General features: G+C 49.0%; 1 protein-coding gene across 3 annotated transcripts in view; it reads right to left on the reverse strand.

Moving 5' to 3' along the window:
- PRKCB (protein kinase C beta) overlaps nucleotides 1-26,857 on the reverse strand; it is a 329,538-nt gene that overhangs the window by 137,107 nt on the left and 165,574 nt on the right. For all 3 annotated transcript variants that reach the window (XM_043560272.1, XM_043560271.1, XM_043560273.1), the window contains one exon: nucleotides 26,434-26,562. In XM_043560272.1, the coding sequence (XP_043416207.1) occupies nucleotides 26,434-26,562 (129 nt within the window). The remainder of the gene's footprint in view (nucleotides 1-26,433; nucleotides 26,563-26,857) is intronic.

The following is a 26,857-nucleotide window of genomic DNA, read 5'->3' on the forward strand; positions in this document are numbered from 1 at the left end:
CTTTCTATCTAAAGAGCCCCTTTAGCATTTAGTTTAGGCCACCTGGAAATAAATAACCCACAGGAAAGGAAAACAAGGAAATTCAGAATTTTCAAAATGTGGGAGAGTCCACTAAAGTTGTGTTTAAAGGAAAAAGTGTTCATCTGACAAATTATAATCTAAGTATTTATCTCAAAAAAAAAAAAAAAAGATTAGAAAAAGACCAGCAAATTAAGTCCATGTGTACTTTCTCATTTTGCTGGGTTTTCCCCCAAGTTCCCCTCCCCCATCCTCTGCCACCTTCCTTTCTCTGGTTCCCCGACTCCCAGCTAACCAGCCAAGTGGCAACCAGGGGTCTACCCTTCCACACCTGTCCCCTGCTGAGACTACCACCTGGAAACAAATGGATCAAGAGGGTTATTCTCTGAAAATGGAATCACATTGTACATGTTGCTCGGCAAAATGCTGTTCCTACTTAACAAGACATCTTGCCAATTTCTCCGCATGTCAGTTTGAAACTACCTCATTCTTTTCAAACTGCCTGTTACACCAGCACACAGACAGACCACAAACGATTCAGCCACTCGTTCTCCCATCAACAGGCATTCAGGAGGTGATTAGCCAGAAATATCCTTCCACCTCCTTCCCAGAGTCCTGAGAATCCCCGAACGGAGCCTAGACGATGAGATTTCTCACACTCTAGCGCTCAGGTTCTTCCTGCTACGACAGCATTTTTGTAGGCCACACGCTCCCTTCTGTGGGCATGCCCAGAATGATGCTCGTTTCCCAGACTGCACGCTGTGAACTCCGTTTCTTTCTCCCCTTACAAGAAAAACGAGGAAAGTATACCCTTGTATGCCCAAGCAGGAAGCAGAATCCAGTCCGGATGGTTCAAGAGATTTTAATCAAAGGACTGTCACAAATGTGAGGGTTGAAAGGGTCAACAATGGATGGTGAGGCACTGGGGACCGGCAACTATGAACACCCCCCACCCTCCACCCCAGGCCAGTGAGCCTGGACCTGGGGAGAAGTACTGACACCTGATCCCTCCCCTACAGTCCTACAATTGCTTCCCGGTGCTCGACCAGAGGGCAAGAGGACCTGGGTGATGCTGGGGTCGGCCTCCCCAGGCACAGAGAAGAGCAGAGAGTGGAGGGGGACTGCAGGAGGCCAGCAAAGAACCACCAGCAGGACCGGCCAACGTGAGTAGTAATAGATAAAAGAATAGGAGCATTTCAAGGCTGAGTGAAGGGCCCACCATGTTGATACTCCCCACAGGAGGAAGCTGTCTTCCTGGATGACAGCTTCCAGAAACAGTCAAGGGAATGAAGGAAGGGGAGATAAAATGTGGCAGCAGAGGGTGACCTCACCTATGGTGGAGTAGTTACACAGAAGGTTCTTGGCTTGCTGTGTGACCTCAGGTCAGTTGTTCACCCTCTCTGATTCTCAGCTTATTAGCTATAAAATAAGACTGCTTGGGATATTCCCTGCCCACATACTCCTCTCTGTGGTTGAGAAAAATGAAATGCCAGTGAAAGTCTATTTCTCCGTTCTCTGAATGTGGGCTTGGTCATGCGACTTGCTTTAGCTGCTGGGACGTTAGCCAATGTGGTGCAGAGTCCTAAAAAGCGTATGTGGTGGCATGAATTGAATTGCTCCCAGTTAGTGCTCTTGAGACTCCTAAGTCAATAACCGTGAGAACAAGTTAAGGCTAGCCGGCCCCATCGTGGGAAACACACGGCCACGCCGTGCCTGTCACTCCAGCTTAAGCTGTGCCAACCACCAGACATGACAGTGAGGCCACCCTAGATCATTCAACCCCAGGCAAGCCGACTCAGGTCAGAAGAACTTCCCAGCACACCCACAAAATTGACAGAAAATTTGTTGTTCTAAGCCCACTCCATTTGGAGTGACTGGCTGCACAGTAAAGTTTACTGATACAAGATAGCAACAGAGTGGGGGGTTAGGGTTCCAGAGGTGCAAATCTCGTGGGGCAATGCTCCAGAGGATACACCGCTCCCCTGTCCCATAACGATGCCAGGGTGAGCTCTCTCCACAGTATGGTTGTTGTCAAAGTCTAGTGAGCCTCAAGTTTTTTTGTTTTTTTAAAGGAGGAAAAAAAAAGATACAATCTAAATGTTTAGATTGCTTTGCTCCTCCAGACTTCCTCTTTTTTCCTTTCCTTTTTTAACAAATTGCCCACTGTAAACAGTTCTTTTCTTTTTTCCCCTCCCGGGAAGTTATTTATTTTTATGGGCTTCTTTCGGGAAATAAAAATCAATTTTGGAATGCAAGTGATACATTTTACTCTTCCAATAAATGAAAGCTAGAAAATTAAAGGCCCCGAGGAACAACCCCTCTGTACTAAAATGATGTAGAATGCAGCCCAAATGTTCTTATGTGAACGTTTTATAAATCGTGACTGCTGCTTGCTGATGGAAACTTGGAAATCACTCATAGAAGACACAGAACCACAGCTAGGAACGGCTTAAGGCCGGGCAGGTCCGCGCAGACTCACACATCCACAAAAAGGCACTTCTCAGTAACCTGTTCCTGTAACTCACCATTCTAGAAAATTGTACGTATCAGGGCACACTTCCTATATGTGTGTCTGGGAAACCTGCTCGTTCATTTATTCAGTATATAATTAATGAGTATCTACTACGTGTCTAGACCTGGTGTCTGAACAATGAACAGGACAGACATAGATGGTGCCTTCAAAGAGCTTACAGTTGGGGCGCCTAGGTGGCTCAGTCAATTAAGCGTCTGACTTCAGCTCCAGTCAGGACCTCAAGGTTCCTGAGTTCGAGGCCCGCGAGAGGCTCTGTGCTGACAGCTCAGAGCCTGGAGCCTGCTTCAGATTCTGTGTCTCCCTCTCTCTCTGCCCTTCCCCCACTCACACTCTGTCTCTCTCTGTGCCTCAAAAATAAATAAACATTAAAATAAACAAACAAAAGTATCTTACAGTTTAGGGAAAAGACACAGACACTAATAAACAAGGTGTCTTAAGTCAGGGTCCCTGAAAACAGACTCTGATGTGGAGACTGGTGGGCAGGGGGCTTACTGAGAGAGTTTCATTCAGAAGAGTCCCAGCAAGGAATGAGGGGAGAAAAGTGAAACAGAGGGAGGAGTTAAATGGCAAAGAAGACACAACAGAGACCTCACCCCCTCTCTCAGGAGCTCTGTGGTTGGGACTGCCCTTCAGACATGTCCCCAACTGAGGCAGGGGCTGGGCCCTTGTTCTCACTCCCCACCGTAACCAGTCACCGGGCTGGCCCTGTAAGCGGGCATAACCTTGAACGATGCAACTCCAGTTCCTGGAGAAGGACTGAGCTGTGAGCGGCCAGCAGCCAACACTCCCCACAGCTCGGGGCAGAAGTGCCTCAGTCTTAAAAGGGGACCTGGGTATCACACCACAGTGTGCACGACACAGGAATTTCTGCCAGGTGTGACAATGTGTTGTAAGTTCCAAGCCCAGAGCAAAAGGGACCTAATGTGGACTAAGGGTCAGCAGGTGTCACTGTGCTCTTTTCTAAGTGGTATAAATAAAGAAGTTTGGGGGGGTGCCTGGATGGCTCAGTCGGTTGAGCATCTGACTCTTGATTTCAGCTCAGGTCATGATCCCAGGGTCATGGGATCGAGCCCCACATCAGGCTCTGTGCTGTGTGGAGCCTGCTTGAGATTCTCTCTTTATCCCCCTCCCCTCCACCCCCCCAAATAATAATAAGAAGAAGGAGGAGGAGGAGGAAGTGAAGAAAGAAGGAAAGAAGGAAGGAAGGAAGGAAGGAAGGAAGGAAGGAAGGAAGGAAAAAGAAAGAAAGAAAAGGATAAGAGAGAAAGAGAAGGAAAGAAAGAAAAAAGGAAGGAAGGAAGGAAGGAAGGAAGGAAGGAAGGAAGGAAGAAAGTTTGCTATGCATTCACAAACTCAAAACTCACTAGCCACTCAGCCCTGATACACCTCCCTTTCATCCTTGCCATGACCCTGGGAGGTAGGTGCTCTCTCCACTGGGAAGATAAGGATGCTGAGACTCAGAGGGTTGACTCACTTGTCTGGAGTCCCAGAGCCACGTCCCAGAACTTGTCTGGATCCCAGTAGCAGAGCTGGGATCCAAACACTTGGCTAGCTCTGTGAGAACAAGGCCTATGACCCTTTCGGCACACTTCTGGTCTCGTCTCTCCTGCACCTCGGGCCCCTCCTTCACTCTTCTTCCACTCACATTATAAACCTGCTCACGTCCCTCCCGTAAATGACCTTCTCTCAAGCTGCGTCTTCCTTTCATAACCCACGTTCTCTTAAGAGCTGCCCACACTTTTCTCTCCACTTGCTCTCCTTAATGCCCAGCCCCTCCCCGCCCCCACTTGCTCCCACCATGCCAATGAACCAGCACCATCCAAATCTCGATGTTCAATGACCACATCCGGTGACTTTGTTTCCACTCTTAGCCTGCTCCCTCTACCATTACCGGTTAGCAACATCTAACAGGCCGGCCACATCCACTTTCTTAAACGTTCTCCTATCTTGGTTCTTGTGACCCCCACCCCCACCCCCAGCTCTCTGGTTCACCTTCTTCCTCTAGAAGCACCACTTTTAAATTCCCCTTCACTGGCTCCTCTCCTTCCACAAACCCCTGACGTGGATCTGTTCCACAGGGTTCCAACCTACCACTGCTTCGCTACTGACCTGAGTCTCCAGATACATAAACACATCCACCTACTGGACACAGGCACCCATGGAACCCCGAAACATCTCAGACCCAGCCCATACAAAACCAGCATCATCACCTTTCCTCCCACGGGAGCCTGACTTCTAACCCTGATCACTTATCACGCTCGCTATTCACACATCTTCCCAAGCCACCAATCTCACTTAATCCCTGACCCTCCCTCCCCTCCTTGATTCTCCACATCAACTCTTCTCGTCTGTCCATTTCTTCTGTCACTTCCTTAATTCAAGCATGTCCCACCTCATCCATCCTACCGAGATCCTTCTTTTTAACCATCACCTGTGGTTTCTAGATCAGATCATTACCACCTCCAATGGCTCACCCTCACCGTCTACCAAATAATGTGCAAAATCCCTAGAATGTGTGAGCAAGGTCTTCTGCGACCTGGCATTGATCTGTCTTCACAGTCTCATCCTAGAGTCTCAACATACCAGAAACCTTCACTCGTGGGGTCACTTCAGCCTGAGAGCCCACCTATTCAACCCACTTTTCCACCTACTTAGTAACCTACTTAGAAACATTGACTGTGCCCCTGCATGTGTCAGTTACATGGCAGGCACTAGCATATTGCGGTAGGAAAAATAAGGTGAGTTCCTGCCCTTCATCCAGTGGAGGGGAACAAGTAAGAAGCAAATAAACAAACATCATGACAGCTACATGTGATAAACAGAAAGAAAGTATTTAGACAGGGGAATGGGATAGAGAGGGCCTGGGAGGAACTTCTTTGGATAGGCTCAGGGATGGCCCTTCTGAGAAGGTGACATTTAAGTGGACAGCTAAGGGGTGCCGCAAGCCAGCCACATATAGAGACTGAGGAAGAACAATCCCAGGCTGAGATCTTGAAGAGCAGGTGAAAGAAGGAAAGAAATCATCTGGTGGGGCAGGGAGGGAGAAGGACATCATTGAAAGGGACAGAGAGGAGATGGGGTTGGAGAGAGAGGCTGAAAGAGAGACCCAGATCCTGCAGGCTCCTGGAGCAGTGGGGAGGGGCCCAGACTGCGGGCAGAAAGCTCTAAGAAGCAGCTCTGGGGCAGTGTAAGCAGGGGAGCGGCACGGCCCCATTCACATTTTAGCATGGATCTTTCTGGCGGGGTATGAAGAGTGCATTTCAGAGGGCAAAAGCCCATGAAAGCTGCTATTCATCTTTCAAAGGACAAAAGCCGACAAAGCACCTAGCTGAGCCCTAGCAGGGGGCTGGTGCTCCCCCCGCCACCCCCCCCCAGAACTAACTCCTGGCTCTGTGAAGCCATTCCCACCCCATGGGTAGGGATTCCTGTCTCTCATCAACAGGCACCCCGCCCCCAGCACTTTCTTTCAAGCTGGGTTATCACTTCACACACACCCCCTTCTAGAGTGAGCTCTCTCTTCCTCTCCCTCTCCTAGTAGGCTGTGAAATACTCTGTGTGTAAAGGGTCACACTCCTTCATAAAGCCCTCACGGTGTCTGTCACACGGCCTCCCACACGGGAGAGACTCAAAGAACAAGGGAGGAATGAATGAAGGGAGGAAGTCCAAAAGGGAATAGCTCTGTGTTCCCCGGGAACACTGTGCATGAAGAGCCTTGGTTTAGAATCAGTCACATACGTATTTTGATTCAAGCCCCGCCACCCACTAGCTGTGGGACTCTGGGCAAGTGAATCCACCTCTCTGAGCTACACTTTTCTCTTCCATAAAATCAGAATAATAGCGGGTGTAGGGTGGATATTTTTTCATACAGTTGTCTCAGGGACCTACAGAGACCAAAAAAAAAACCACCAGTGTCTCTTCCCCTTCCCAAAAGTATACCTGCTGGGGAAGGACAGGGTCGGCACAATATAATACCTGTCAACAAGGTTCAGTCTTTGTTGTTTTCCACAAACATCTGTTGAGCGCTGACCATAGGCACCGTTACAACCATCACCCCATTTTATCTGCTACGAACACTTATCTGCTACCACACCAAATGTGGTCCTGGGTGAGGGCTGAATCTGGCCCTTGCCAGTGTGCCCTGGGCCCAAGACCCACCAGTAGCCAGGCCAGGGAAATAGGCCTTTTGAGTTCACTTTCAGCCCCCAAGCCCGAGTCACCAACCCCCTTCCCTGGAGACCCAGTCTGTGGCACCCCTGCTAAGGCAGTCTGGGACCAAAGACATTTCAAGCCCAGGTTCTGCCTACCCATCATGCCCGTCTAGAAGAACCTTTACCCACAAGCCCCCTGAGCTGTCCCTGAGTTAATGACAGGCAGAGACAGCGATGAGCCCAGGGGCTTCTTTGGATAAGACTGGGAGAGGACAGGGTCAGCACAGTCCAAAGCATGGACTTGCAACTACAGAACACCAGGAAGGATAGATGAAGAGGCTGGGGCCAAGGAGGACCACATGCGGAGGAAGGAAGGAAGCTGTTCATCTGCTACAAGGCTGAAGAAAAGCACACTCATCCCTCAGTTGAAATCACTGTTTCAATTCCTAAACCGTCCATCTGGCACCGTGGCCAAGGGCCTGGGCTTTAGATTCAAACGGACCTCAGATCAAACCTCGGTTCTGCCACTTATTAGCCAGACCTTGGGCAAGTCAGGTAAGCTCCCTGAGCCTCAGTTTCCCCATCTGTAAATGGAGATAAGATGCATTCATTCGGGTAAAGAGTTCAGCGCTGTGCCTGGCACTCAGGAGGCCCTTGTTTTCGTGCACTTTATATTTACAGAGAGGGAGAGACTTTAATGATTTTTGCCAAGGGAACCGTACTGCACACGCCCCTGCAACACAAGGAGAAATAAGCAGAAAGATGCCACGGAGCATCCTTTGCACCTGTTGGCTCTTCGTGCACCTGCCCACGTGTCTTTCTCCACTAACGATTCCATAATCTCCTGCCCTTTGATTCCCTTTTCTTTCTTTAATTCTAAAGGCCTCTAGGATTGAGATTTCTTCAGCTACTGGTGAAGACGGTGGGTCAGATTGGAAAAAGAAGTAAAATCAAAAGATCATTGATCTTCAACTCAGGGGGCAGGCTCTCAGCTCTTTTTCCAAGCCCCTGTGCGGGCTCGTCCTCTAAGCCGAGGCAGACACCCAGCAAGGACCACGGAAGCTGGCGTGAGAGTCCCAATCCAGCCATCCACGGCTGCCTCCGTAGGGGGAGGAGGAACACACAATAGCAGTCAGTTACCCACCATTTCCCTCCTTCCCCGGCACTTCTCAGAGCCCAGCAGGCAGCTGATGATAACGCGGTGACATCTGACAGCTCATGGAAAGCTCGCTGTCTCTGGAGCTTCCAATCACCAGGTGTCTGAAGAGGCTGCAGGAACAGTCAGCTTCTGCCCTCATTAAGAGCCCTTTGGTGGGCAGAAGGGATGATTGTTAGAGCAACTGTCAGGTTCATCAGCCGACTGATGAGGAGGGGAGGGCGGCAGCCCCCAGAGCTCTGACCTCCTGACCCACGCCAATCCGGGCTCCTCATTTGCATCTCATTTGCATGGCATGCTTCAGAGGAGGGGGGCTGCTCCAACTACCATGCGGAGAACTCATTCCCTGTTTGCCGCAAAGCCAGTCCGCACAACGGTATCGGCCCTCCAGGAAAACAAGACCTCAATCAGACCACGGGGAGGAGGACAGATGTAGTCCGCACTATTCCGGGACGCATGACCAACTAAATAAAGCCACGGTTACCTCATGCGCGAGGCCAGACAGAGGGAAAATTCCAAATGTTTTCAAGACACTGTGTTAGAACGATTCAGGCTAATCGCATGCAAGTCTTGTACTATGAATGTCAAGCTGCACCAGCATCAAATAAATGAGCTGTCAGCAGCTTGGTCAGAGTTCCCAGAGAAAAGAACCTTTCCCTTCTCTCAGAACAGTTGCTATTTTGTTTGATTGATACACACACACTTCTCCTTGGCAACCGTTTTCCATTGTACCATTGGATCCAAAAGCCACAGGGTCCCCCGATCTCGGGAGGATTATAGCATTGTCTCTCAGTGTAATGTGGGTGCCAAGATCTCTATGGGAAAGCAGGCTTGGGTTCAAATCCCAGCTCTGGCACTTATGAGCTGTGTGACCTTAGCCAAGTCACTTACCCTTGCTGGGCTTCAGTTTCCTCCTCTATAGAATGGGGACAACGTTAGTCTATCTTAAAGGGATTAAATGATGTCATGCCTGTAAAAGGACGTGGTACAACACCTGATACCTCTCACGAAATACAAAGTCAGGAGATGCTTCCTATAAGCATCTCCATTTCTCATGTATAGTTGAGAAAACAAGAAATGGAGTTGTAAATATGTAACTCAAAGGAGCTACGAGAACCCCTGGAGTCACAATAATGGGTTCGCATTGAACTAAGCGTAAAAGGCAAAATCCTTACGTGGATTACAAAGCCTTCAGCAGCGGCCTCCTGTTACGTCTCACCTCCTTCTTGCTCCCCTCTCTTTGCCTCACACCACCTAGACACTGAGCCTCTTCGCTATTTCCTCAAGCATGCTGAGCCCACTCAGGCCACAGGACCTTCCACTGGCTGTTCCTCCACCCGGAATGCTCTTCTGGAAGAGCATGGCTCTTTCCTTCAGCTCCTTCAAAAGTCTTCACTCGGGACGCCTGGTTGGCTCAGTGGATTAAGGGTCCGACTTCAGCTCACAGTTCGTGAGTTCGAGCCCTGCATCGGGCTCTGTGCTGACAGCTCAGAGCCTGGAGCCTGCTTCGGATTCTGTGTCTCCACCCCTCTCTCTGCCCCTCCCCCACTTGCACTCTGTCTCTCTCTCAAAAATAAACATTAAGAAAATTTTATAAAAAAAAATTTAAACACACAAGTCTTCACTCAAATGTCTCCATCTCGGTGACTCCTTCCCTGCCACATAAATTTGCATGCCCGATCCCTTCCCTCATACTTCCTGCCCTCCTTTTCTGCTTTATTTTTCTTTTTAGCATTTACCATCTGGAATATTGTATATTTTACTAATTTACCTACTTTATAGTCTCTCTCACACACTACCACAGAGATCTATCTATCTAAGTACAAACTGCAGACCAAATCCAGCCCCCTGCCTGTTCTTGTAAATAAAGTTTTATCGGAACACCTCCTCCCCCGTTTGTTTACATACCGTGGCTGCTTTCATGTCGCAATGGCAGAGCTGAGTAGTTGTGATGGTGACCAGATGGCTCCAAAGTCTACCTGGTCCTTAATAGGACAAGCTGGTGGAGCCCGGCACAGCATATGCGCTCCCTAAGGGCAGGACTTTGTCTTGTTCTCTGACAAATCCCGGTGAGTAGGTCCAGTGCCTGACATCTACAAGATGCTCCATAATAATGCCTTCTTGCTGAATGAGCCAAAGTGGGGGTCAAAGTGGGGTACCAGAGGGATGGTGTCAGAGAGCTAAATCCTGCTCAGGAAGTCAGAGCCATGAAGCAGTGAAATGAAACCATGACAAGGTATGTCATTAAAATATAAAGTGCCAGGAGAAAGAATTAAAAATGGTGGTTCTCAGAACACCTGGGTGGCTCAGTCGGTTAAGCATCTAACTCTTGATTTCAGCTCAGGTCATGATCTCACAATTTGTGAGACTGAGCCTTGAGTCAGGCTCTGTGCTGACAGTGCAGAGCCTATTTGGGATCCTCTCTCTGCCCCTCCCCTGCTCATACTCTCTCTCTCTCTCTCAAAATAAGTAAATAAGCTTAAAAAATACTTTAAAAAATGGTGGTTCTCAAGTGTGGTCCCCTAGTATGATGATACATTGGCCACCCCTGGGAACTTGTTAGAAATTCAGAGTCTCAGGTGTGCCACAGACCTACAGACTCAGAAACTCCAGGGGGTGGGGCAGTCTCCAGGTGATTCTGATAGAAGTTCAGGTTTGAGACGCATAGCCCTCCAGAGCAGAACCGGGGTTGGGGCAGGGGATGTTGCTTTTCATCATAAGCTCTTCAGTGCACACTGGGTTTTTTAACTCTAGTCTAAAATGTATCAATCATAGCTTTTTATTTTCTGTATCTCTGATGCTTTGACGACCCTTCCCAGGGTTAGCCAGTTCCAGGAAGTAACAAGTGCACCTTTCAAAAGCCAACCAACCAATCCCCAACTCACACCCCAATCATCTCCTCTGTGAAGCCCTTACACAACAGGCCATTATTCCCCTGCACTGACCTCCCCCCGGGCCCAGGTACCAGAAAACCAGAGACACTGCCTGCACCTCAGAGCCTGCTATTACTCAAAGGAGCCAGTCCTAAGCCTGCTTCCCTTGCCTCACCTGTTCCTTCCCACGGAAACCACAAGAAAGGCTCCTCCCCACAAGTCCCCCTCCAACCCCCTGCCTCCCGACTGCTCCCCTGTGTGGCCCTGCGTGGGGTGGCGAGGCGTGGCCTCCTCCTCTTGGGAACCATGAATAACAAACTCCCCTTTCAATGACAATCACCTCCTCACCGCTGGCCTTACTATGCCTGCATAATAATAATATCGACATTAGACAGGTGGGGGAGGGGAAGAGGCACAGACCTAACACAAAGAACAGTGTCAAAGAGGTGACATCCAGAAGGCAATTGGCACAAGAGTGACGGGATACAAAAAGCTCTCGACACGGCCCCAGAGAAAAGGGCCACAGCCAAGAAGATGAAATACATCCGGCCCAACCCTGAGTCTGGAAAAAACCAAAAACCTGCATAAGAACATGGGGAACGTAGGCCAGCAGCACCTGGTGTGGTAGGCGGAGAGGTTTCACTGACTGTAAACCCATGATAAATCAATAGGGCGATGTGGCTGGCCTGAGCCCAAACCCCCACCCCCCACCCTGCAAACAAAAGAATAATGTCATCTCGGGATGCAGAAAGGGAATCATGTTGACTACAACACTGATTTTTCAAATGGCAGGTCAACCGTCAGTGAAATCAATTGAGAGAGTCTAGGCCATTTTTCTTAAAAGATTTTCTTAAAGGAAGGAGAACGGAACAGACCAGAATACAAGGCTGTGGAAGGAAAGATACCACAGCAGAGTGCCGCACTGGCTTGAGGAGAGGAGAGTATTATTTCGTGACGGCTCGATTTCAGTTGTGAATGTGCGCGTGTGTCCGTGATCTGTCACACAGCATAGCGGGCTGCGGTCAGGAAAGACTGAAAGCCACCGACATAGAACAAGGAAGGTGACAACCCCTCTCTTTGCCGTAGCCCTGGAGGATTCTCCTTCACGCGGGGCCTCCTGCTGGATACGGGAGCTCTTTCACTTGGAGAGGGGTCTGGGAAGAGCTCTGGCTTCGTGCAGGTGAGGAGGTGCACACCTACACCCACTGGGGCTCCGGGCTGTGGGTTAGGTGTTAGCAAGTGGCTGAAGGAGCTGGGGCAGCTTCACCTGGGAACTGAAAGATGCTAGGGCACCTAAGAATGTCTTCAGGTCAATGCCAGCCTCCTAGTGTACCTGTACTGGATGAGCTAAGGAGAAGCTTCCCCAAGTTCATTAATATCCGCTGTAGCAGCTCGCTGGGCCTGGCTTCTGGGATCGCCCACTAACTTCACCCCATCCACCTGTGCCGTGGTCCTTCCTCCGGGTCTCCTGACTCCCCCTCCCAGAGATCTTCCCGTCCCCAGCTTCTCCAAGATTGCGTAAGATCTAATTCCTCCGGTAAACCCCTTGTTCCATGGTCCTCAGAGTGGCTCTGATTTCCCTGAATACCGAAGCCTCGCAAGGCCCAGCACCCACAGCGCTAGATGAGCAGTGGGTTCTGCCATGGAGCCCTGCCCCTCCCCCATGCTCAAACCCCTTTGTATCCTGATGTTTCCCAGTGTAACCTGCACACCCCGTGAACACCTTTTTATTTGTAAATGAGAATGCTTTCAAGACTCTGCTGTGAACTTTATTCTATCCCTCTCCCTCTCTGGATGCCCTCAATTCCTAACTAGCTTGAGCTGACCCAGAGCACTCAAGAACAGGCCCCGGAATCACACAGCCCGGGATCTGGCCTACCACTTCATAACTGCGATTTTTAAGCCGGTTGCTTAACGTTTCCCACATGCAGCCTCTTCCCCTGAAAAATGGGGAAAACTTCAAAGGTTCGAGGTGAACATGACTTGAGATGGTCTCCTTAAAACACCTGGCATATAGTAAATGCTCAGTAAATGCTGGCTGTGTATATAATTGGGACAACGTGTCTTCAGGCGGCAGATTTACAAGTCATGTGCCCTGAACACCTCGCTCGCCAGATACCATCTCACAGGCCATTTTAAGCAGAACCGAATGTCTCGTAAAAGACTCGGCCCAAGTCTCATAAGTTTTCCAGGACACACGGAGCCAGGGAGCGAGGTAACGAGAGAAATAACAACAGCTGGCATGCATTGGGGGTGCCTCTGACCAAAGCTCTCTCTGCCTGCCCGTTACAGGCGGGGTCTCCGAAAAGCTGGACTTCTGCCTCGGGAAACCCACGTCCTGACATGGCCACTTTGGAAGGAAATAAAAACGTCACTCAACAGGAAACTCCCAATTCGGCAAATCCAGCAAAAATCAGCCAGGAAACTCAGAAAGGGCAGGGAAAACCATGCCAACCCAAAGAACAGCAAATACATACAGCACCCCTGGGACATAGCAGGTGGTGTTCTAAACACTTTACATACACTGCCGGTGGGCTTCTCTCAATGACCCTACAAGATGCGCATTTGGGCAGGTCTTGGCCAGTGAAGTCTGCCTTTCTGCAAAAAGACAGGCTGCCTTCAAGAGGGGGCATCATTCCAGGCTCACAATCCAGCAAACACTGGCTCTCATACTCCCAAAGGAGATAAACTGATGAATGGGGGCATTGGGAAAACGGAATCCTATGAAGCAAAATCTCCATCACACAAGGGAGCCAGGCCCTGCGCCTCTGTTTCCTCTTCCATAGAATGGAAAGAAGCACACTGACAGGGGAAGTCGTGAGCCAGATTCACTGAGGGAATGCCTGTAGAGCTCACCAGACAAGCACATGTCAAGTGTTTTAGAAAAGGAAGCGGCCTGGGTGGCTCAGTAGGTTGAGCGTCTGACTTCAGCTCAGGTCATGATCTCACGGTTTGTGGGTTTGAGCTCCGTGTCGGGCTCTGTGCTGACAGCTCGGAGCCTGGAGCCTGTTTCAGATTCTGTGCCTCCTTCTCTCTCTGCCCCTCCCCCACTCATGCTCTGTCTCTATCTTTCTCTATCAAAAATGAATAAATGTTAAAAAAAAAAAAGAAAGAAAGAAAAGAAAAGAAAAGCTGCTGTAGGGGGTGCCTGGGTAGCTCAGTCAGTTAAGCATCCGACTTTGGCTCAGGTCATGATCTTGTGGTTGTGAGTTCGGGCCCCATGTCGGGCTCTGTACTGACAGCTCAGAGCCTGCAGCCTGCTTCGGATTCTGTGTCTGCCTCTTTCTCTGCCCCTCCTCTGCTCGTGCTCTGTCTCTGTCTCTCAAAAATGAATCAACATTAAAAACAAATTTTAGAAAAGGAAGCTGCTAATAGTCTCCACCATCACCACCTGCCAGCTCAGGACAGAGGCAGGACAGACGGGATCAAGTCCCGGTTGCACTCCTCCCCGGCCATTTGACTTGGGCAAATTATTTGAACCCCCCCCCCTCTTGGTGCCTCAGTTTCCTCATCTGTAAAATGGACATGATATTAGCAACTATCTCATAGGGTCATTGATGGGATTTCAGGAGGTGACTGGGAAGGGACTTATGCAGCCCGGGGCCCGGCACCTCTCCCCCCAAGTGTTGTTACTGCTCTGTTTCTTGCTGGCAATAGCAGCAGGAAAGAACCCCAGTCAGTCGGAGAGGCAGCTCAAGATCTTGAACAGTATCCCCTCACCACCCACCCCTTTAGCCTTTTCTTCCCCGAGGCGGCCAACCCAGCACTGGGGTCATGTGCACATCCATTAGGTGTCAACCATCAGCCCTCCTCTCTTCCCTCCCCCTCTATCCAGTACCCACGCTGCCTCCTCCAGGGAGCTCTCTGGGATGTCTTGGGCCCATACTGCTCCCTCCCTCACCAAAACTACAACTGCAAGAAAGGTGGGGACCCCATAGAGGCAACAGGCAAAAGATGAGGTCTCTCCTATGGGCTTGATGCTAATCTGTGCACTCAGGGAATTGCCAACGTTAAACCACCTCCTGCCACTCTCCCCTTGGCGTGCTGGCTGTGTCTCTAATACCCTCATAGCCTCAAACTGTATCTTTCCAACAGATGCCCTGATATGCTGGAATCCAACAGACGGCTCCTGGGTGCAAACCCTGCCTCCCCCATGTGTCGACTGGGTGACCAGAGGCAGGTGCTCAGATTCTTTAAGGAATGAGCAAAATAAAATGACTAAGGACGGCAATGACTGAACACAGTGACCTTGGCTCCACAAGTACTCCCAGGATCTAAGTCCCCTGCAGCCTCCTCCCCCCACCACCCCCATCACTAGGCTCCAGCCACCCCACTTCCTGTCAGTTCCGAACATAATGCCTAAGCCCACCTCTCTCCTCCCTAGGGCCTTTGGCTGTGTTGTCCCTCTGCCTGGCATGTCCCTCCCCTGGATTTCAGGAGCTGGCTCCCTTCTGCTCATCATGCAGGTCTCAACCAAAAGCTATCATGCCTGCTCACACCCGAAGGCCACCCTCAATCACAACACTCTGCTGTTTTTACTCTCTTTATGGCCTTTATTGTGGTCTGAAAGTATTTTGTCGACTTTACCGTCCTCTTTGACTGTTAGAAAGAACCCAGGGGCCACAAGAGCAGGTGTCTTATTTGTAATAGTAAGTAGTGCCCACACACAGGAGGCACCCTGTTATTGAAGAAGTAGGGAAGCCAATATTCGAACCCAGGCCTGACTCCACAAAGCCCTTCCTCCAAAGCCAGACTATATTGGCCTCCAATTAGTACAGACTCGCAGCAAGTCAATGAGAAAAGCAGGCTGGAGGCTGGTGACTGGAGAGCTAGGTAAGCCCTCTCCCTCTGGATGCTGGGAGTCAAAGGCAAACCAGGGAGGAAAGGTTCTGGGTCATTTTACACAAGCGACTCATGCCAGGCGCTCGTGCTTCACGAGGTCTACCCCAGGGCAAGCAGGTAGGTCCAGGACACACCGAAGCTTTGTGACCTCTGAAATACCACAGCCAAGGTGAGGCTGGATGTCACAAAACCATCCCAGGCACGTCCGTCCGCCTGTGGCCGCCTGTGTGGGAGCAGAGCATGGGTAATGCCTGCCACCTAGTGGACACGGCACACCCTCCTGTTTCATTTCGATTGAGCAAGGGTGATGGAGTTTTTAAAGTGCTTACAGATGACCTGGGATTTTGTGGAAATGCAGACTCTGATTCCACAGGCCTGGATGGAACACGAGGCTCTGCATTTCGAACCAGCTCTCCAGCTGGTGCCGATGCCGCTGGTCCACAGGCCCCACTTAGCGCAGCTGGTGCCTTGCGATTCCTGAAGCGTGAACGCCCCCAAATGAAACTCTGAGGCTTGGGGCGGCCACGCTACGGGGAACAGAATCGGAAGGCACCAGAGTATTACAAGCTTTTTGAGTCAAGGAAGTTAGACCTGGGGGCGGGGTGGAGGGGGCGGGCGGGTTGTGTGTCTCAGGGATCTCGCCAGGGAGGTGCTGCTAAAAGGGCTGCAAACAGGCATCAAATGGCAAACACCAGGAGGGTCAGAACTCAGGCCCAGCTCACAGGATGAATGTCACACAGAGGCGCACGCTAGTGACAACGAAAACCCGCAAACACCCAGGCAGGGCCTGGGCCCGGCTCTGCCCCAGCTCAGACTCACCCAGCAGTCCTCCCAGAAGCCACAAACACCCTGTCGCTGGCATCGGCCGCTTACTTTTCGCTGCTACTGCGGGTGGAGAATTTCATTTGAATTCATTTTTCCTATTCGGAGATTTTTATCTTACGTTTGAAAAATCACAACTTGTAAGTAATAGGTTTACTGCAACCAGAGAATCGGTTCCTAAGACATATAAAGAGCGCCCTCCGCAACCCCAGTCTCTCTCTGCTCCTGCTTCCCAATCCTTCTGCGATCCCGGTGTTTACACCCTGGTTTGTATCCCTCCACACCTTCCTTCCCATCCTTATAAAAATACACACACATCACTTCACACACAGGAAGTGTCTGTTGCCGCCGTTTATTTCTTCGAAATGAGATCATACAAAATATATTTTTATGCAACCTGATCTTCTCACTTAATATTACATCAAAGATGTTCCTCCAGGTCAAGGGTTGCCAAACTGTTTCTGGTAAGAGCCAGAAAGTAATAATTTTACTTTCTGCAGATCATCCAGGCTTTACCACAGCCACTCAATGAACTCACGATTATGTCACCAAAGTGGCCATAGTCAGTATGTACATGAATGATGTGGCTATGTTCTAATAAAACTTTATTTGCAAAAGCGTGCAGTGGCCATATGCACAGGCCATAGTTTGCCAACCCTGCTCCAGATCAACAGCTGTAGCTCTAACCTACTAGCGTTTTGTTTTTAATTATTTAGAATGTTTAACAAAAGTATAATATGAAGTGTAAAACACTATAGAAAAGTATACAAGTCATTAATTGTACAGTTTGTGAATACATGTGTGCTACTAGTTCCCATATCAAAAAACAGAATATAACCAGGTCCACAGAAGCTCCATGCACCCATTTTAATTCACTATTTTCTCTTTATTTTATTTTAGAGAAAGAAAGAGAGCACACAGGGGAGAGGGCAGAGGGAGAGAGATGAGAGAATCTTAAGCGGGCTCCACGCTCAGCACAGAGCCCGATGTGGGGCTCAGTCCCACGACTCTGAGATCATGACCTGAGCCAAAATCAAAAGTCAGACGCTCAACTGACTGAGACACCCAGGTGCCCCTTAATTCGCTACTTACAACAACTGCATAATAGCCCATAAAATGGAGATGCCCTAACTAGGCTGATTCCAATTCTTTGCCACCACAAAGTATCAATTAAACATGCTTGTTCTGGACTTTGTTTCCTTGCATGCTAGTGTTTTATTTCAATAAGACAGACTCCCAAATGGGAAACCTGAAAAACAAAGTGTGCATATATATGCATGTTTTAACAAATGTTACCAAACCACTTTCTGAAAGGCAGTAACAAGTCACAGCCCTGCAGGTCCTGGCCGTGCCGCCTTCTACACAATTCAGCAGGCATTCGGGATCCGAAATTGTACACCCAGCATATCCTGAGGCCTGGGGACCTCAGATAGTGATCTGGGCTTGATAATTCTTTTTTTTTTTTAAGTTTATTTTTTGAGAGAGAAAGCGCCAGTGGGGGAGGGGCAGAGAGAGAGAGAAAGAGAGAGATTCCCAAGCAGCCTCCACACTGTCAGCACAGAGCCCCAACACGGGGCTCGAACTCACAAGCTGTAAGATTACGACCTGAGCCAAAATCAAGAGTTGGACACCTGACGAACTGAGTCACTCAGGCGCCCCTGGGCTTGATAATTCTGATGAGAGTAAACATTAGGAAGAGGGGAAAGAACACTGAGTAGAATGAGTTTGGCTCCCTCCATCTCCAAACAACTCTGTCTTTTTGAGTACCTCACAGCCCATAATAAGGCTTCAAAGGAAGGGTGGGCAAGGATCCCCTGGCCTCACAGGTGTGCAAACAACTATCCAGGATGCACTGAGAAAAACGGCTAAAGCTGCATAGACAGAGACATGATTTAACTCAATTTCTTCATTAAAAAAACAATGAAGAGCAGCGGGTGTCTTGCCGGCTTTGTTTCAGGGCAATTTGCTCTCCAGTGAGCACACAATGAAGTATTTTCAACAAACCCATTTTACTGCATTACTTTCTCAAAACAAAAAAGCCAACAACTAAGGAGTGTGATGTAGTCTAAGGGCTCGTGGTGCCATGGCGGCCCCATTACCACAGCTCCCACATGTGTGTGGGGTGTGTGGGGCACTCATGTCTGCACACACTGGGCACTTTCCTGAGGACAGATGGTGTTCGCAGCTTTTACCAGACCCTCAGTGGCAGCTGTGACACTAAAAAAAAAAAAAAAAAAAAAAAAAAAGGCTTAACTTGATGGGGGTTGAGGTGACACAGCAGAACGTATTTGTCAAAACTCAGCCATCGTACAGTGAAGATGTGTGCACTTCACTGTTTGCAAATTTACCTCAAATGTAAAGAAACACCACAACCATAAATAAATGTTGTCTTCTAGCTGGTGGTTTGCATGCTTCAGTGTTTAGGAGAAAAACTAAATTGCTGTCTTCGATCTGCTTTGAAACGTGTCAAAAATAAGACTGGTCGATGCAGGGAGGGTAAGGGGGACAGACAGTGATTAAGCAAGTGTAGTAAATGTTAATGGCAGGTTCTAGGTGGGTGAACAAATGGTTTGCCCTGTAAAGTTCTTTCAGCTTTGGGGCGCCTGGGTGGCTCAGTCCAGTTGAGCTTACAACGTCAGCTCAGATCATGATCTCACAGTTCATGAGTTCGAGCCCAGCATCGGGTCACTGCTGTCAGCACAGAGCCCGCTTCGGATCCTCTGTTGCCCTTTCTCTGCCCCTCCCCTGCTCATGCTCGCTCGCTCTCTCTCTCTCTCTCTCTGTCTCTCAAAAATGAATAATCATTTTTTAAAAAAAAGGAGGGGGTTGCCTGGGTGGCTCAGTCGGGTGAGCGTCCAACTTCGGCTTAGGCTATGATCTCACAGCTCGTGGGTTCCAGCCCCACATCGGGCTCTGCGCTGACAGCTCAGAGCCTGGAGCCTGCTTCCGATTCTGTATCTCTCTCTGCCCCTCCCCTGCTCATATTTTCTCCCTCTCTCTGATACACATAAACATTGAAAAAAATTTAATTCATTCAGCTTTGCTGTATGTTGGACATTTCTCTTAATACAACATTGGGGAAAAATACTAAGCAGTAACATATAAGGGAGGGGGAAATCCACAGGAACTGGATCCTACCCCTGTTCCGTAACGAATGGCTTTCAGAAGTTACTTCCTTTCTCTGGGCCTCAGTGACCCACCTGTTTAACAGAGGTAAGGGAGAGGGGGCTGAGCTGTACTCTGTGTCCGTTATGGGCAATGATGATGCTGTGGTTTCATCTCATTCTGTAAAACTTGGGCATCTTTATAAAAAGATCCTTTGTGGGGAGGAATGGCTTTGAAGGCAGAGACTGCCCCCTAGTGGGTCCTAGTGGCCTAATTTATGATCATTTTATATACCTGCAATTGATGCATGGCTGGAAAATATTTTGAGATATTATTCTATCTGTACTCTCTTTCTTCACATTTTCCTGCTCTTCCCCCTCTTCTCTTTCCCTTTAAAGCAGAAAGTCAGCTCAGTAGAAGTGCGTGGTGATGCCAAAAGCAGAAACAGCCTTCAGGTCATTCTTGCTCTGTGTCCCAAACTTCCAAACCTCAGAGGTTTTAAAGAGGAAATCACATTAATGTAGGGGATTTGTGGGCACTGAGTGTCTTGAAAAAAAGTTTTGAAGGGGAGTGGATTTTCATGACAAGAATGAGACTCCTTATGGCTAATAGAAGGAAGAAAGGTAAGAAAAGACCCCAAGGGTCCCAAGGGCACTGGCAAGGCCAATGTTCATCCAGGCAAAGAGACCTGTCTTATCCCCTGCTGTAACTCAAGGGTCTAGAATACGCTGGGTGAAAAGTAGAAACTCAACTGATATTGTTGAATGAATAAGTGAATGACTGGGAGAGTGAGTGAATGGATTCTGGAGGAGTTTATAGCCAGAATGTAGGGAAAGAAAGCCACACTCAAGAGCTAATAGTCTCCTACAGCCCCTGCCATTCTGGTGTCCCCACTCATGTGCACCATGTACGGTATTCCTTCTCCCTGGGACATGGTATCCTGGTGAGAATGTGGCTGTGGAGCCAGACTGCCTGGGCTCAAACGTGAGACCCACCACTTGCTGTGCGGCTCCTGGAAAGTTATTCAACTGGCTCTGTGCCTCAGTTTCCTCACCTGTGACAGGGGGATGATAATAACACCCATGACAGAGGATGGCTGTGAAGATCAATGAACCGATCTATGTACAGCATGCAAGAAGCACTTAATAAACACAGCTAGTTGTTTTTTTTCTCTCTCAAGTACCTTGGCACAAAGCTCACTCCATCCAGATAATTCCTATACATCTTACAGACTCAAGTCAGCCATGGTTCCCTTTGGGAGGCTTCAGGTGCCCCTCTGCATGCCCCCAAGGTACCAACACAGTATGTCACCTTACGACACAATCACCCCCCCCCCCCCCCCCCCCCCAGGCTGTGAGCTCCCTGAAGACAAGGACTAGATGTCACTGGTCATCAGATCCAAGCTGGTACTCAGGCCCTTCCTGAATGAATGAATACCTATGCTTAGGGAGCTCACCTTACTTTTCTGCCCATAAGATGCCACTTTTCTCATACTGCAAACACTGAATCACTCCAAACTACTCCCACACCTCCCACCTCACCCCTCAGGGTACAGCACATACCCAAGTCTGCCCTCTGCTCTTCTGGCCATGTCCTGCCATATTGGCTTTATCTTTAGAAAGATACCCAAGTGGAATATCAAGGCGAAGGCACCCTCATAGGTTTTCGTATACTCTTTTCCCATTGTTAGAGTCCCCATGATGGCCAAAACCTTCTCTACCCTGAAACAGTCTTTAAATAACAAGAGAGTCTTCTGTGAGCCTTCAACATCGATTTCCTTTCTCCTAAGAGTGCTTTTGAAATCTCTTTTGGGATAAGGTGTATAGGTAGATGTGATCCTCAACTTTTCCCAACAGCCTGTCAAGGACTTATGTCTCTTTGGTGCTCTTCTCCTTTTGATGTGTGAATATCAGATCTTGGAAAGGATTAAAATACCATAATATTGGGAGTACCTAACTCTTTCTGGGAGATGCTTCAGTCTAAGAAGGTTCTGTACAGCACAATTCAATGGGGAGGACTCTGAACAGGGATCTTAAAGAGAAACATCAAAATAATTGCTCCTTCTGCTTTTCTTCACAAGCAGTCCCAATTTTTGTGAGATAGAGTTATGGATACAAATACGGATATGGTTAAGGATTTGCAGACAGCCATAAGGTAGATGAGAATGTAAATAATGGGATGCCAGTTGTTACGTTAATAGAGAGAGACTGAATTGAAAGGGGTTGATATGTATAAGAACCTGGGCTTTGTAAACTCAAGGAGCATCGCACAACTTTGATCTGGGCTTTCCTACATTGCATTGCCTGCTCCCGTGATAACGCTCAGCCTCATGATGTCTATATGGTTTTCTATTATTCTACAAGTCCCACTGCTCTGGGTTTTTTCTGCATTGTCCAGGGAATGACAGTGGTCATGGCTCCAAAGAGTAGGTCCCAGTCTCAGTAATACTTGCTGTTTACCTTGGACGTGGTCCTTAAGAGTTTCTGTGTGGTCTCCCTTCCTAGGAGAGTGGTGTATCATTCATACATACATCCGCGGATGCCACAAATAGTTAGTGATGTCCATCAATCAAGGTGCTGGGGAGAGTGTGAGCCAAAGCAGACACTGTCCTGCTCTCATGGAGCTTAAAGCCCAGCGGGAGAGGTAGGCGTAATCACGCCAACACGAAACCGCACCTGACACAAACTCAAGTTCAGGGTACCATGAGTGTCCAGTATAGTGGGAGGTCAGGGGAAGCTTCCCTGATGGTGAGGGTGAGCTAGGCCTGCAAGAAGGGGGAAGAGTTACCTGCAGGAAGAAGACGAGAGGGCAAAGATGAGCATTCCAGACTGAGGGAACAGAAGGTGTAGAGGTTGTCCAATGGTGGGGGGGGGGGGCATCCTGGAGAGGATGAAGGGTTCAGAGAAAAGCAGAAGAGACAGAGAAGAGAGAATGAGGCCGCCACATGAGACTTCTCTGTCCTAACGCAATGAGAAGCCACGAATCAGTTTTTAAAACAAAGAGAACTGATCAGATTTCCATTCTGATCTTGACCTGCAAGATCCCTGACAGCAGACCTCAAGCCTGGATTTCAGGAGCCACGGGAGATGAGGAAACCTTCAGATCTTTCACAAGCACCTGGCCTCTGGACACGATGGGACTTCTGAAGAGCATGTGACATTCAGAGAACATGGCAAAGTGTCCTGGGCTGATGAGTAGAAGGTCCTGACACTGAACGCACCTCTACAGTCTACAGGTGAGATGACTTGGCCCTAGCACTGCTGGGAAGGGCGCTCTCCTCTCTGATCTACCTGGCTGAGGTCAGGCAGGAGGGCCTGGAGACCTAAGCACAAAACCAGAAGGATGCTTGAGAGAAAGGAGGGACATCTGGGCATCCAAGACCTTCCACACTGGGTCAACGCACCCATCTCCCAGCTGCTGTGAGTGTTGGCCATGAAAGGCTCACCGGTGCCCCTGTGTCCAGATAATCACCCTCAGCCACACAGAAGCCACCTAGCTTGGGAGGACACCACCCTCCCACCTCTGACCCCAGCAGCCTGCAGCAAAGATTGACCATCCAGTAAGCTCAGGCTGCCAAAACAGAACACCACAGACTAGGTGACTTAAACAACAAACACTTAAGGGGCGCCTGGGTGGCTCAGTCGGTTAGGCATCTGACTTCATCTCCGGTCGTGATCTCACAGTTCATGGGTTCGAGCCCCACGTCAGGCTCTGTGCTGACAGCTCAGAGCCTGGAGCCTACTTCAGATTCTGTGTTTCTCTCTCTCTCTCTCTCTCTTTCTCTCTTCCCCTCCCCCATTCATACTCTGTCTCTCTCAAAAAATGAATACACATTTTTAAAAAATTAAACAACAACAACAAACATTTATTCCTCAGAGTCCTGGAAGCAGGGAAGTCAAATAACAGGTGCACACCACTTCAGCTCCTGGTGAGAGCCCTCTTCCTGGCTTGTAGACAGCCGCCTTGTCGTTGTGCTCTCACATGGTGGAGAGAGGGAAATCTATTTCTCTTCCTCTTCTTAAGCCACTAGTCTCATCAGAGAGCCTCACCATTATGATTGCGGCAACTCCTAATTATCTCCTAAACACCCCATCTCCAAATACTATTCCACTGGGTTAGAGCTTCAACATATGAAGGGCGGGGGAGGGCAATGCAGTCCACGGTGGACTGACCCTCATAGGCCACCTCCCTTGCCTCATGGAGGGAGGATCAGGCTGACGCTAGTGTTCAATGGAGACCATTCTCTTGCTTAGCTTTTCCTGCTCTGTCCTCACTCTTCTCCTGTGAGCAGCCCCAATAAATCACTTGAACAAAAATCTCCCTCTCGTCTCTATTTTTAGAGAACTCTGAAAACTGACAGCTGATGAATCAATGCTATCAGAACCCTGGGCATGCAGATATGCTGCCCCTGACTTTAAAGGAGCCAACTTCCCTCCTTTCCCCTTGTTATGGGTTGAATTATGTCCCCCCCACCCAAGATATATTCATGTCCCAAGCCCAGTACTTGTGAATGTGACCTTACTTGGAAATAAGGGCTTTGTGAATGCAATTAAGTTAAGATGAGGTCATGCTAGATTAGAGGAGCTATAATCCAATGACTAGTGTCCTTATAAGAAGAGGAACCTTGGACACAGAGACACCCAGGGAAGAATGCCATGTGATGATGAAGGCAGAGACCGGAATGATGTACCTACAAGCCAAGGAACATCGAAGATTGATAGCAACTACTAGGAACTAAGAGTGAAGAATGGAACAGACTCTCCCTCAGAGTTCTCCAGAAGAAACCAAGTCTGCTGACACTTTGATCTCACACTCCTGGCCTTGGAACAGCTAGAGAATAAACTCCTGCTGTTGCAAGCCACCCAGTTTGTGGCACTTCAGGACAGCAGCTCTAGGAAATTATATACCCTTGGTTCATAGGCATATAGTGGGACTGCCAGGGAATCATCAGCTTGTGATCAAGATACACCCAAGCAGATCTGCAAATAAAGGGGAAGACTTTGACCTTGAATTTGAAGGGATGCTATATTGTACCACATCAGAAAAAGACTCTTCAAGAAATGCCCCTAAGAGGTAACCTAGCAAAACCACAAAGGAAATACATGGGGGGGGGTGGAGAACCAAACTAAAAAGCAACCCAGTATATTGTACTAGAGAGTCCACCAGACCTAGATGATAAAGTGCCTTTCTAAGCCTATTTCCTGAAGAGTAGAATGATACTACTACTCAGCTCATTAGAGTTACTAAAAAAATGTAAACAAGATAATGCCTGTAAGTGCTCTGCACAGTGACTGACACATTAGAAACAATTCCAAAGTTAGCTATTGCTTTATTATTGTCATTACTAATGGTGTATGTTCCTGGAAGCCTAACTTCTCCTCTAAATTATCTTCATTCATAAAATGAGCATAGTAGATATTTCACAATGGTTGTTGTGGGGATTAAAGAGATAATGTGAAAGGCTTTTTTACTGAAATATAGATGGCATATAAATGCTATGTACGTTTGTATATAATGTGTTGATTTGACACATTTATATATTGTGATATGATTATTGCCAGAGCGTCAGCTAACACCTCTATCACATCACATAATTATCATTTCCTTTTTTTTTTTTTTTTTTTGGTGGGAACCATGGATGGACTTTGAGGGCATTATACTAAGTCAGGTCATGTGTACGATGGGTTCCATAAATGTTGGCTGCCCCCAATAACATTATCTGAGCCGGCGTAGTTCCTAGAGAATGACACTAGAGGGCAGGAGGGTCTCATTTTTGCCCAACCCCAGCGCCAGGAAGCTAGGAAAACCCTCTTCTCCAGAACCAGCATGCTTCTCCCCGGGGTTCCTCCAAACATCCCTATGGCAAGAAATCGGCCGCTTGCCTTCCTTTTAAAGGAAAAAGCAACTCAATGGAATGCACGTTTCTAAAGAGCTCACTGGGTATCATGAACCTCAGTTTAAAACAGGGATGTAGTTTACAGGGATATTTTTACATGGTTTAAGCAAAGCCCCTCCCTGCACAGAGCTACTGAACCAATCTGGGGCCTCAGAAGCAGACCCAATTTTTGCAAAATCAGTCCCTTCTGTGATCAGTTTCCTAAGTTACCAACTCATAAAACCTTGTTTGTATGGATTAGTTATAAAGTCTATAATTTGTGTCACAAGGCTTTGAGAGAGAATTCCTCCAAAGTTTTAGTCCTGTTCTTGTGTGCGTTTTACTGTAGCTTTATGGCTCAGTATTTACCAGTTCCCCACAGCTGCATTTCCGTTTTGCTGGAGCTCCGCATGTCAGGGCCAATTATTTCTTGAATGTTCTATTCCAGGAGCAACAGATGCCCTGCTCCTGTCTTCCCCTAGTCCCCCCTGCACCTCCCCAACCGGCTGTATTCTCCCTCTTTCTTGTATGGATATTTCAGAAGTGCAAAAAGTACAGGGAATAATAGAACGGGGACCAGCGCAGCCACCGTCAGGTTTAGGAAAGAAATATTTCAAATACGGGAACGCCCCCAGCGATGCACACTGCGTCCCTCCTCCTGCCCAAGTTGTCACAGTCTCAAATTGGGTGTTTGTCACCAAGACTATTTTCCCCACTGGGAAAGTCTGCGGAAGCACGAAGCATTCCTTCTTGGCTACCTTAAAGGAACAGAACTGGACACTCCACAGACAAGGAACGGGGGTGGGAAAGGGAGAGGGAGAGAAGGGGAGTGGGGACTTCCCGGAGCTCCAGCCAGCCCATCGGCTGCGAGTGGGAAGGGGGAGGGGTACACTTTCCAAGGATGCCTGCAGCGGGGAGGGACTGTGATGAGGGGGTGGGGGGAGGAGGGAGGCAGGGTCACACAGTCCCCTTCCCGCCCTGTCCATCCCTCCACCAGCTTCCCCTCCCCCAAAAACAGACGGGACCCGCGGAGCTGGCGCTGGAGCGCCAGCGCCACCTACCGACGACGATGAGGACTTCCCTCTCGATGTGCGCCTGGATGTAGATGCGGCCTCGGCGCTCAGTGTGGTCTGTGCCGCACAGGCTGGGGACGTTCATCACGCAACGCTTGTGCACGTTCATCATGCAGGCTGCGAGGGCACAGAGGGGCGCGGCTCAGGCTGGACCCCTCCCGTCCAGTCTCTTTAGAAGGGCTCCTCCAACCCCTTCCACCCCCCCCCCCCCCGGCCCTGCCGGACAGAGAAGGTGGGACTTGTCTGTCCTCTCTGAGCCTGAGCCCACACCCTGCATGCCTCCAACGGCTCTGAAGCCAGCATCACTAACTTCAATGCCGCTACATTTGGGGGTGAGAGGCTCATTACTGAGCAACAGACAACTGGTACACCAGCCCACCCATGACTTGGGAGGCTCTAAACCACGAGGAGG

Source organism: Prionailurus bengalensis, chromosome E3 (genome assembly GCF_016509475.1).
Source record: "Prionailurus bengalensis isolate Pbe53 chromosome E3, Fcat_Pben_1.1_paternal_pri, whole genome shotgun sequence".
NCBI classification, from domain to species: Eukaryota; Metazoa; Chordata; class Mammalia; order Carnivora; family Felidae; genus Prionailurus; species Prionailurus bengalensis.